The sequence below is a fragment of the Caenorhabditis briggsae genome, assembly GCF_000004555.2.
Source record: "Caenorhabditis briggsae complete genome, chrIII, whole genome shotgun sequence".
Lineage (NCBI taxonomy): Eukaryota > Metazoa > Nematoda > Chromadorea > Rhabditida > Rhabditidae > Caenorhabditis > Caenorhabditis briggsae.
The window spans coordinates 9,569,538-9,582,083 of record NC_013490.2 but is presented as its reverse complement, the minus strand read 5'-3'; the positions used below and the strand labels follow the sequence as shown (position 1 = coordinate 9,582,083).

Below are 12,546 nucleotides of genomic sequence, written 5' to 3'. Positions count from 1 at the left end.
AAGAATAAGAAGCGAGAGAAGAGGAGACGCAGACAGAGATAAAAGAGCGGAGCAATAGGAACCTGATCTTTGGCAATGAAGTGATCAGTTTACAGACTGAGAGCGAGACAATATGTATGTAAGGATGCCTAATTATCTGTTTGACATTTCTCGGAGAGGAGGAGTGTGCATTGGACTGTTAGTTCGGGAGAATGAAATTGCGGAAAAACGATGCTGGACCTCTACCATATTCGAAGGCATTACTATCGTCGTTATGAAAACACTTTTTTTTGAAGCTGCCGATAGCGGTCGGCCTAGTAGTGATCGTCGGTTCGGAGAGGAAAATAATTGGGAAGGAACAAAAATTTTGAGGTCATTGGGGTATAAAAACCTGGATTTGGGGTACGAAATACCGGAAAAAAATCGTATTTTATACCTACTAACTGTGGATTTTGTACACCTAAATCAGTTTGCGCCCCTTTGTACCCCTGAATCGTTGTACCTTCCGAATTATGTGCCATTCGGAGAGCTCAGCGGTTCCCATAACTCCAGGTTCCATGGCTCATTACTCTAATTAGAATGTGAAAAAAAAAAACTAGAAATCCATGGTTATTCAAGAACATTTTCTATAAACCGTTCCTTACAAATCTGACTATAAATTTTCATTTAAAAGAATATTGTAATTTTTGAAACATTGTAACGTCTAGAATATCTATCTGGTTTTTGAGGACGTTTTAAGGACGTTGTATTTCCTCTAACAGAAGTCCACCCAAACCATAAACTTTGAGCTCAATCATCTCGATTCCTGTAAAAGATATTAAAAATAGGTCAACTGATGAAATATTGGTGATATTTTTACGATTAGTTTATTAGTTGGCAGATTTTTTATGTTTCTCACAGAAATCGAGATAATGTATCTCAATGTTGACGGTTCGTGGGAAATTTTATTAGAGTTTTGCAAGCAAGTCTAGCTGTTTAGAATTTTTGTCGGTCTATAAAATACTATAAATCTTAATTTAGACTATAATATTCTTCCTGATTTGAACGAATGTACCGCCCTTTTCTCCCCCAAAAACACCTTTTAGTCTTCGTATTTCTAATCACCTGGATACAGCTGTTCTCAGATTGTTCATATATATTTTTTCGATTAAAAAGGAACAGGTGAGAATAGATTTTTTTACCATTACAGTAAATGACTTACTCATACCTTTTTCAGAAGAAAATTTCGACAAAAAATAACTGATAAAGTGTTGAGAAAAAGTAAAAAGAAGGGACAACGAGAACGCACTTTAACCAGTATTTTACACAATAGATGTAATGGGAGAACTGTTTTGTGACAAAAGAAAAAAGAAATCGAAAAGTGTCATCAATTGGTATGGGAAAAAAAGAAGAATAAAAAAAGGAAATTATGTGATTAAACAGATGATTCACATGGGAACGCCGACCTTTTTTTCTTATTGAAAAGGTTATTCTTGGCATGTTTTTTCCATTTTTTGATCTGTTCTAATAGGAGGCCACAAGCTCAATTATCTCGGTTCCTATGAGAGATATCAAAAATGTGTCAACTGATAAATTATTTATCATACAATCAGCGAAATTTTGCTAGCTGATTACTTTTTGATATCTCTCATAAGAACCGAGATAATTGAGCTCAAAGTGCAAATATAGGTGGTCTTCCATTCGAGCAAATACGTTATGTTCAAAACATGATTGATAGTACTTGATTTTCAAATTGTTTTTTTAATGAAAAGATTTAATACTGTTAAAAAATTCGAAAAAGAAAATTACCTAGTCTATCCTGAAAAAATTCAAAAAAAAGTGACGCATATTTAATTTCCCAGGCTTATAAACCCAAAGAATACCAGAGTACTCGAAATGAACTATAACTCAAATTTCCAAAATTTTTGTTTATATAAGAATTCAGGTGGTATTCATCACCAAAACAAAAACCACTTGATGGTTTGGTGAACCGGCAAAGTTCACCGAGCCGATCAGGTTACCATAGGTGCTCACCATCCGTCGAAAAAAAAAGAAACGCCCCAAAAAAAGAGGTCACCAATGGAAACGGTTGCCCGTTTTTTGTCTGAACTGAACTGAGAGAAAAAATCGCACATCAACAACAGAAGGATGAAAAAGAACAGAATACGAAATTTCAAAAAAACGGGAAAAGAAAAGGGAAAAAAAGAATGAGAGGAAAAGTTTTTGGTCCTGAAATTTGAGACTTTTTGCGGCAAAAAAATGTGAGGGAATGTAGGAGAATCGAGATGGATGAAGACGTCAGAAAATGAATATATTTGAGAGTCTGGAACTCAAAAAAAAATGTTCTGAATTTTCCAGATTTTCTCATTCTATCTGACCACTCAGGCGTCGCTGGTTACTTCTGGCCGGAGCTCGGTCAGATTCCGGCAAAGACATTGTGGGAAGCCGACCAAGATCCGACAAATTACCGGCCAGCTTTCGACCTCTTAACACGCAGCGCCTTCAAATTCCGGCCAAAATCTGACCATTGTCCGTCCCACTGCTGTCAGTGGGCAGCTTCTGTCCATAATCTGACCAAAAGCCGTCCAAAAGCCGAACCCCCCTCAACTTCCGTCCAGAAGTTGCAAGCCGACAGCCGAGCAGAACACAATTCTAGACTTGATTAGCTAACATTCAGCGAAAAGAGCTAGTAAAGAAAAATATTATTTTTAAGCAGCTGCAATAGTTTTAGACAACTCAAAACTAAAAAAACAAACCAGATAACACAATTTGAAATTTGAAAAAAGATAAGAAAAATATATAAAGTTGAAGAAAAGTGTGCCTCTGTTGGCTCACACTTAACAAACAGAAGCGGCAAAATATTGGAAGAAAGAGAACGAATTTTTCTAAACAAAAGATTTTTAGTAAATATAAAATGTATGGGGGTGGTTTTGATCCTAAAAACTTTGTTCTTCTCAAAACTCAATGTTCCCCATCAAGTCAGAAAAAAGTATCTTCCAAAGTGTCCACTCCACTCACACACATTTCGACAGATGACCATATTTGTATGCGTGACCTCGATACTCAATCGCTTTGCTCATCGTCTTAGAAAGAGGAAAAAACGGTTTTGCGAAAGAAAAAAACACTGACGAACAGAGCAAATAAAACTAGTGAGAGAGAGAGAAAAATAATGGAAAGATACACACAAATAATTGAGGAGGAATAGCCATTTGAGAGTTTTCGGACTCTCAAGTACGGTGTGGCACAATATGAACGTCAGTGAGCAAGGGCGTTGACATACAAGTGGAAGGTTATTCGGAAAATGATATGTGGGTGTGAAGATTGATCAAGTAGGCGATACTGGTGGCCATTGGATACTTTAAAACCCGTATTAAAAATGCCCATATAATAGAAAGACCTTCGAATAAGTCCTTAAAAAATAGAAAGAACCTGGGTTCCAAACGGTTGTGTCAAAAGTAAGAAAAAAAAATCAGAATCCCTGATCTCGGGGCGCTATTTTTGACCGAGAGTTTTGGAGCGATGTTGGGTCCCTGTAATAGATGGTCCTCCCCTAAATCGTGTTCTTGCAACACTCATTTGTGCTCACTATCAAAATTTGCTCAATTCTGGTGAAATCGTTAGCAATTGTGGAGAGCAAGATTCATGAACAAACATAAAGGAACAGAAATAAAAAGAGTTCAAAAAGTGACAAGAGCAGTGATTGGAGAAAGAAAGGATCCAATAGCAAATTCCGATGAGTCACTAGTTACTTGTTGATTTGAGGTAGAAAAACGAAAGATTGATGATCTCTTGACGAGTGAATTTGTCTAAATCTCTGCTCTCTTGCAAGAGGTTTTGAAAATTGATAGTTTGAAAAATACACTTAAAGCTTCCGGATTTAAAATTAGTCTAGAGTTTTGTGAAGCAGAAAACAGAGTTTTTTGAATTTACTCTTGTTTAGCACGTCTTCAAAATGAGCCTGGACTTTAAAAAATTCCAGACAATTTTTTTTCTAAAAACCTTAAATCTAAAGGATTATGAACTTGTTCATATTCGTTTTAGAGCGAATTTGGTGATAAAAATGAATAAGTGATCAATTTTGAAAAATAAATTTTTAAAAATAATACCTTTAAATTTGAATAATTGACAAAAAAACTTTAAAAATCTAAACTTTTTTTTGGAATTTTCGGATATTTTTCAAACTTTTGGAAAGTTTTGCGAGAGAAATAATTGCATTTTAAGGAAATAGTTTATGATGTCAAAGAAGAAGAAGATGCCGGAAACACTCTAATAGAATGGCGCTGACTATCTTTTAACTTTGAGCTCAATTTTCTCGGCCCCTATAGAAGATATCAAAATGGTGTCAACTGATAAAATGTTTATCATGATATCAACAATTATTTAATAAGTTGGTTACTTTTTTATATCTTTCACAAGAAACGAGATAAATTGACTTGGAGTTGACTGTTTGAGAAGAAGCATTCTATTAGAGTGTTTACGGTAAGCTGAAAATTTTAAGACGAATTAAAAATTTAAAAATTTTCAAACTAATATAATCCTAGAAACATAGAAACCTTTTCGAATTTCAGCTTTAACTCAACAGAAATCAAAGTTTCCTACGTGTTTTTTAGCTGAATTTCGATCAACCTATAAATCTGAAATTTCAGTGACTTCAAAGACATATTCAACTTAGACATTAAAAAACCACCTGTAAACCAGACATCAGAAAAATCAGAAAATCCATTAAAACAGGACAAAAAATTTTCAAACAAAAGCAACAAAAACGTTAACAAGGAAGTACAAAAACCTCAACGAAATAGTCAACAAAAGAGTCATTTTTGGCGCTGATGACCAAACTTTTTGATTTTTTTTTGTCGGTTCCATTTGAATGACTATGAAGAGGAAACAAAAAAAAGAGAGTAAGAGAACAATTTTTGAAAAATCCACTGGTTGTTTCCGAGTAAAGACAGTGTCCAAAGAATCGAAACGACCTCTCTAGAGTGCCTGCGTCTCTCTTTCTCTCACACTCTCTCACTTTTCGTTTGGCGCCGAGTGATTTGAATTCGAAATTGCTTGGGAAAAAGAGAACCTTTGCACCTAAATTGTCCAAAAACTGACCGGTTTTTTCTTTTGGATTGTCCTTTGACTGAGAAGACTAGAAAAAATTAGGTCTGTAGGGAACTTTGGTCCCACGTCATTTTCAGAGTGAATTATGGAAAAGGAGAAAAAAGGAAAAGAGAAAGACAAACCTTTTAAGAAAAAAATTTGAATGGAAATTAGGGGGAACTATGGAAACGATGGAGGTGTTTTGGAACAAGAAGAAAAGAATGAAGTTTACAACTTTTGAAAAAAAACAAGAAGGTGTGACTGAATTTTTAGAAATCTAGGAGAAAAGAAAGTAAATTATTTAAGTGAGATGAATGAACAAAAAAAGAGTTTAAGATTATTTTTGGATAAATCTACAGGGATTTGAAAATTTCAGATACTATCGTATTTCCTCTAATAGAAGCCCACCCAAGTCATCAACTTTGAGCTTAATTATCTCGGTTTCTGTGAATGATACCAAATAGTAGTCCACTAATAAAACATTGGTAATATTACGATAAACAATTTACCAGTTGACCACTTTTTGATATCTTCTACAGAAACCGAGATAAATAAACTCAAAGTTTACGGTTTGGGTGAGCTTCAATTAGAGGAAGTACCGTAGTACACTCATATTGGGTTACTGTACTCCTAATAATAGTAAAAAACGAAATTTTGAAAACGTCGGACTGGAAAAACACTAGAAAAAATTTTAATTGAAATTTTAATTGTTTTTAGCTTCATGAAATCTCCCAAAAATTTTAAAAATATGTGTTTAAAAAATTGAAAAAAAAACCAGATCTAAACATTTAATTTTTCAAACTCGAGAGAAGATTGTGAGAAAAAGAAAACATGGAAAGAAGATTTCAGAATTTTATTTATTTATTGTCGCTGGAAGAATGTGCTCAGACATACAAAAATCGTTTCAGACAAGGTTTGTTTTTGTCCTGTCTGGCAACAATCCATTAAGGAATTTTTGTACTTTTAGAGATTAGGAAATCAAATTATCAAGCACAGTCAAAAACTGAGTCTTAGAATTCCAAGAAAAAAAGACATGAAAATTCTATTTTTACTAGTGTGCAAATGAAGCTAAATTTGTCCATTTTGCATAGATTTCTAGAACCTTCTGATTAAAAAAAAACAAAAAGTTAACAAGAAGGAAATCTAATAAATCACTCGGAGAGCGGTGGAACACAAGAGAAGAAGAAAAAGAAGAAGAAGACTTGTTGAAAACACTCACAGGAACACAACGTAAAAGAAGAAAAAGAAAAGAGTTTCCGATTGATCCGGATATTTATTTTTAAGATTTAAAGAAGAAGAAAAGAAATATATTAAAAGTAAAAGGTTGCAAGTAACGAACTAAAATTTGCGTTAATCCATCATCCACTCAATTCCCCGAGTGCGTTTGGGTGCAACCAATTGAGCCAACTAGAAATAAAATACGAAAGAGAGACAATGAGGAAAAAAGAGACACAGAGAAGACACGAAGGGGTCCGTTGGTGCTGCTCCGGGGGATGAGCCCAGAAGATGAAAGTGCGCCCTGTTGAATTGCTTTTTGTGTAACAATTTCTTCTTTTTCTTCTCTTTTTTATAGAGAAAACACCTGCATTCAATTAGGGAACGTTGGAGACGTTAAACACAAACAAAACGTGCCGTTTCTATGTGCGTTTTCGGTTACCAAGAGAAAAATTTCTCTGATTTCGTAATGTTGTTTATTTGATTCTTTGGCTGAATTCTCATATGATAACGTCATTTTCAGAAATTGAGTGTATTTTAGGTTCTGACTAACTTAACAAGAAAAGCTTAGAATTGATGAAGGGGTAGAATCAGGAAATTCTGTATTGATGGTGGGTTACTGTAGAAACAATTAAATGTTTCAAGAAGTTTTGAACCTGAAAATATATGTATTCTACAAATTAAAAGGGGGAATTGTAACGGGAAATGTAGAAGAAGTCTTCCTATTTTAAAATTAGAATTTAAAAAGTTTATATTTTGTATTTTCGGATTTAATTTCGTAAATTCAGAATTTTTGGGTCTAATTTTCAAAATTTTCCATTTGTGGGTTCGATTTTTTCAGTTTCGAATCTTCAATTCTAATTTTCAAAATTTCAATTTTTTTGGTCTAATTTTTATGATCATTACTAATAACAAACACCAAATTCTGTCTGTGACGATGTATGTCGCGTGGCGTTTCACCTACTCAAACTTAACCGATTGAGCTGGAATTTGGATGAATGGATCGGAAATTTTTATTAGGTTATCCCCGACCTTTTCTATTTTCGAAATTTTGTCTCTGACGCCTTCTGGAGACATTTTTCTTCGTTTCCAGTACAAATTTTTAGAAAATTATTGAAGTAATATTCACGTCGTTTCCGTCTAATCAACTTTTATTTTTTCTCATCTACGTTAGCTTAAAAAAAGAGAAAAAGAAATTTTCAGTATGGATTTTGAAGTTTGAAGGGAAAGGACTGGAATAGCTGGAAAATGAGAATGATGAAGAATAGGATTTTTTGAATTTTCTAGACTTTGAATTTGAACCTTAATTCTCTGAATTTACGAATTTGGCAAAATATAAATTGTTAAGATTATGAATTTAAACAATGTGGGTTAAAAAAACAATCGGTTTTTCTAAAATCCGGCCTTCGAATTCCAAAAATATGAGTGTTTTCGAACTTCCGAATATCTGATTTTGAAATGCAAAAATCGAATTCAACATCAGAAAATCGAATTCATGAATCTCCAGGTTTCTGGATTTTCGACTTTCCAAATTTCTAATTGCGAATTTCCGGCATTTCTGATTATCCGAATATCTCTGTTTCTATGATTTTTCATAATACTGCAAACTTTAGAATTTCTTCGAATGAATTTTCGTAACTTTGAATTTTGTTAAATATCGAAATTCCGAATTCCGCAGTTCGATATTATAAATTCGGATTTTTCACAATTCCGAAGTTCTGAATTTCCGGGCTTCATATTTTTTGATTTTTAGAAATTTCAGAATTATTGAACCTTCAAATGAATGAAAACTACATTTCCGAAATGAAAAATATGAGAATATCAGTTTGAATTTTGAGAAAATGAGGGTGAGAATTGGGAATTTCAGAAGTTTTCTTTCGGATGTCGTTTTCGTTTCATCACAGTTTCATAGCTTATATGTCAAGAGTCAAATTTTTTTCCATTTGATTCCGGGTATTGTAAGGGAGTCAGGCGGTTTAGCCCCGAAGGGGCGTGAACCGTCTGTTTTGCAATCATTTGGGTTCAATTTCAAACATTTGAATATTTGGATCTAATTTTGAAGTTTTTAAATTTAAAATTCAGAAAGTTCCTGTTATTCCAGTTCTTCTGAACTGTAAATATCGAATTACTGCGAAAAACGAGTTTTGCAAAAATGGAATCAAACGAACATAAACATGGTGATTTGAATATGAAAACTGACAGGAAGAGAGAAAAAAGAATGGAAATGCAGTCAGGAAAAAGAAGAAGAAGACATAAATTCTGGTTGTGAAAATACAAATATGGCGTGGGAAAGTCAATGACTGTTCAAGGTGAATTCGGGGGATGAGGAAGGGAAACCCGAGACAAATATGAATTTACTTTTTAGGAGAAAATTCGATAAATTTATTTGGAGTATTGGAGCACTTTGAGCTCGATTATCTCAATTTCTATAAGAGATATCAAAAATTTGTCCACTGATGAAATGTTGAGAATATTACAAGAAACATTTTATCAGTTGACAACTTTTTTATATATTTTAAAGGAACCGAGATAGTTAAGCTCGAAATAAAAAGCTAGGCGACCCTTCTATTACAGATTTTTTTTTGGTAATTGTTACAGTTAGCTAGAGAGCTGACTTTCAAAACATATGAATTTAGATTTTCCGAGGCATAAAAAAAGTTCGAGTTCGCTCCAATTCAGAAACAATGTAACTTGCTAATTCAACTGGCGTACTATTTCGAATGGTTCCTCATAATATCCAGTGCACATGCTGTTCAAATACAAAACACAAAATGATGGCAATTCTCTCTCTTCGAACAGACAGAAACACTCTGACTCATCTCTATTTCTCTTCTGTTTTTTTGTTGTTATATCCAGTTTTTTGACAGTTTTTCCTCACTTTACATGATTAACCCCGATGACATTTTGTGATGTAGAAGTATGGATGGTTTTTTGATTTTTACAGACTACGAAATTGGAATTTTTGGATTGGGAATGAAAACAAAATGATTGAAGGCACTGTGATTTGTTAGAGAATACGCAATACGAAAAGGCTTACACCCTGCAACATTGGAATAAAATTCTAATTCTCATTGTGCCCATTAGAAATGAGCAAATCAGTGTGTGTGCACATATAATGTAGAGAGAGAGACTTGAAAATTCTCAAAATTATGCATTTTCTAACCTTTTGGAAACAGACAGTTCTATGATCTTCCACATTTGTTTGAAGATATTCTTTCACTTTATGATTTTCGAATATAAAATCGTGTGTGGAAATTATTGTTTATTACATTGAAAATTATTAAGTTAGACAAAGATAAATACAAAAAAGGGAAATTGCAGAAGAATTGAAATGAGATATTCATAGAGAGATAGTTAGATACACATTATTGAGACGTTGGAGAAGAAGACGAAGAAGAAGATGATGATGTTGGTGTTGAAGATGTTGAAGACTTGGATCTCTTGACGATACGGTACTTGGAGTAGTCTGGTTTCATTGACGTCTTCTTTGGAGCACAAGTAGATCCCATGGCAGCAGTAAACAATTCGTTTACTTCTTCTTGAGTCTTTTGTTCCAGAATCATCTTTTGATTTTCAATGTAAGCATTGCATTCTCTCGATTTTGCCAATTTCCGTTGAGTGTTGATCAGGTCCTTCCTTCTGATTTTATCGAATTTCTGAGCCAATTTGTTGAGATGGTAGCTGTACATTCCCAATGGAGCGATGTGTTTTTCTAGAACTTTTTCCGTGAGATTTTCTTCGAAGGCGCAAATCGGACAGTCTGCATCAATCAATCTGTCGAGGGCGTAGGTTCTTCTGACTCCAAGCACCAGCCTTTCTGTATACTTTCCGACGTATTGAGTAGCAGTGAGTCTCTTCTCAATCTTCTTGATTCCACGGGATTGGATGATTGACTGGGCTGTCGGCGCCAATACTTGGCCAGACCTCCCACAAGTCTAGCACAAGTCTCCGAGCACATTATTGTATGTATTAGCTAAGACTTGTGGGAGGCTTGTGCAAGACTTGTGGAAGGCTTGTCCTAGACTTGTGTGTGGCTGTGTGTGTTTTCATTCAAACCTGTTGTTCTGTTGTGATTGTATTCGGAATTAGAATATACTACAACGTTTTATTAGAACACTACACAAAACGAATAATGAAAAAAAATAATTAAAATCACAAAAAAGTTCCACCTTTTCGTTTCCTTTTCTTTGAAATCCGTTGAAATTCATCGACAATGACAGTGTAATCGCATCAAGTCAAGTAATCTCATTTCCTCAATTTTTGCTTTGTATTTTGAAGTATCCTTTAGACGAGAACATTACGATTCAATTTCTTGCATCTGAAATACAAACGATAATTTTAAAAATTCTCAGTCTTTGAACTAATACCATCACTTCCTTTTCGAAAAATTTTCACAGTTCTGGTTTCGACGTTACTGACTTTCGGATAACAAGCATCCACATAATGTGCGGTGCAAATAAATTCTTCTTTACATAGTTCGAGTTGTCTTCAAATCCTAAAAAACGTTACTCCTGTGAGTTCCAAACATTGTTTTTTACTGAAATCGTGTTCATTTTCCACTGCGACACTCTGCGCATGCACAATTTGACGAAACTCTGAATCGTTTTCATAGCATTTTAAAACTCCCTGAAAAATGATGGATACCTTTCAAAAGAGATTCTTTGTCGACTGAAACAACAGTTTTGAAGCAGAATTTTTTGGTGGAATTTTGCAGAAAATTAACTTTTTTCATCCTCCGTCTCCTCTTTTTTCGTGAATCGAAATTCTGTATATTCAAGTGTTCGAATTCTGTAATATTGAACTCTTTAAAGCTAAATATCTCTTCATAATAACTCACGATATGCTCACGATGTGCTCACGACTCGCAGATTTATCCTTTTTCGGTTTTGCTTTTTTGAGTTGAAGTTGAATGTTCTGTCATGTTGAAAGTTATACCATTCGAAACTTCAAAATTTCTTATACCAAAAAATTAAAATACCTTCATAAAAATTCGAATCTTTATGAAAATAGTAGAAAAATAGGTAAAACCAGAAAACAAATTGAAAATTAAATGATGAACCCGAAGGTGAAAAATCAATAATCAGAATTTGGCCAAGACTTATAGCCTTCCGACTATGGGCCAAGACTTGTGGAAGCTATCACAGCGGCTCATGCAGGCGCATGCTTTGGCCAAGACTTGTGGGAGGCTTGGCCAACACTTGTAAAATCATGAAATTTGGCCAAGTATTGGCACCCGCAGCCGAGGACTTGGTAGAAGAAGATGAGGTACTGGATGGCATGTTGAACAGAGAGTAAGACGATAGAGAATGAGAGTAGTCGGTTAACTGATATTCAAGAATGAATGAACTAAGTAAGATGACGGTTCTGGGGATGAGTTGGTGGGCGGGGCTTATGGGAGGAACACCTGGACGTCTTGTATGTAGTGAGGAGGTTTATATTGACAATATTGGAACTGTAATATGACTAGGTGAAGGAGCGGTTTGCATGTGAAGGGGATGATGTGAAGAAGGATCAATGCCTCATGGGAAAACAAAATTGGTCCGAAAGTTGATGATAGGTTGTATATAATATTAATCTGAAAGGTTTACATAAATTTGAAAAAAACTAGGAAACTCAGTCTGTTTCAATGTATTAGATGGTTCGAATTGAGCTCATGCAAATGTTAAGTTTCTAGTCAGCAAAATAATTAAAGGTGGTGTACGGTGAAATTTTTTATTGCATCAAAATGTGCAGAAATGCATGTAGATTGACTTAAAAATAAAGAAAAAGTTCAAAAAAAATTCCTTCATCGAGAAAAACGCATCGAAAAATACGCTGAAAGCCCTTAGGGACGAGGTTTTTTCTAGGCCGCCCGGTGAGTAAAAGCGCGCGCATAAAGAGATAGTTANATACACATTATTGAGACGTTGGAGAAGAAGACGAAGAAGAAGATGATGATGTTGGTGTTGAAGATGTTGAAGACTTGGATCTCTTGACGATACGGTACTTGGAGTAGTCTGGTTTCATTGACGTCTTCTTTGGAGCACGAGTAGATCCCATGGCAGCAGTAAACAATTCGTTGACTTCTTCTTGAGTCTTCTGTTCCAGAATCATCTTTTGATTTTCAATGTAAGCATTGCATTCTCTCGATTTTGCCAATTTCCGTTGAGTGTTGATCAGGTCCTTCCTTCTGATTTCAGCGAATTTCTCAGCCAATTTGTTGAGATGGTAGGTGTACATTCCTAATGGAGCGATGTGTTTCTCTAGAACCTTCTCCGTGAGATTTTCTTCGAAGGCGCGAACTGGACA

General features: G+C 34.6%; 2 protein-coding genes across 2 annotated transcripts; both read right to left on the bottom strand.

The window, feature by feature from the left end:
* Window positions 1–9,623: 9,623 nt before the first annotated feature.
* Window positions 9,624–11,537, bottom strand: CBG10080 (the record flags this gene model as incomplete). Its single annotated transcript, XM_002641695.2, has 2 exons — window positions 9,624–10,075; window positions 11,528–11,537. The coding sequence occupies 2 exons, from the start codon at window positions 11,535–11,537 to the stop codon at window positions 9,624–9,626; spliced, it is 462 nt and encodes a 153-aa protein (XP_002641741.2).
* Window positions 11,538–12,153: 616 nt separating this feature from the next.
* On the bottom strand, window positions 12,154–12,477 carry CBG10079 (the record flags this gene model as incomplete). The annotated part of the gene is made up of 1 exon (XM_002641694.2): window positions 12,154–12,477. One exon carries the CDS (start codon window positions 12,475–12,477, stop codon window positions 12,154–12,156), a length of 324 nt encoding a protein of 107 aa, XP_002641740.2.
* Between the last annotated feature and the right edge of the window lie 69 nt (window positions 12,478–12,546).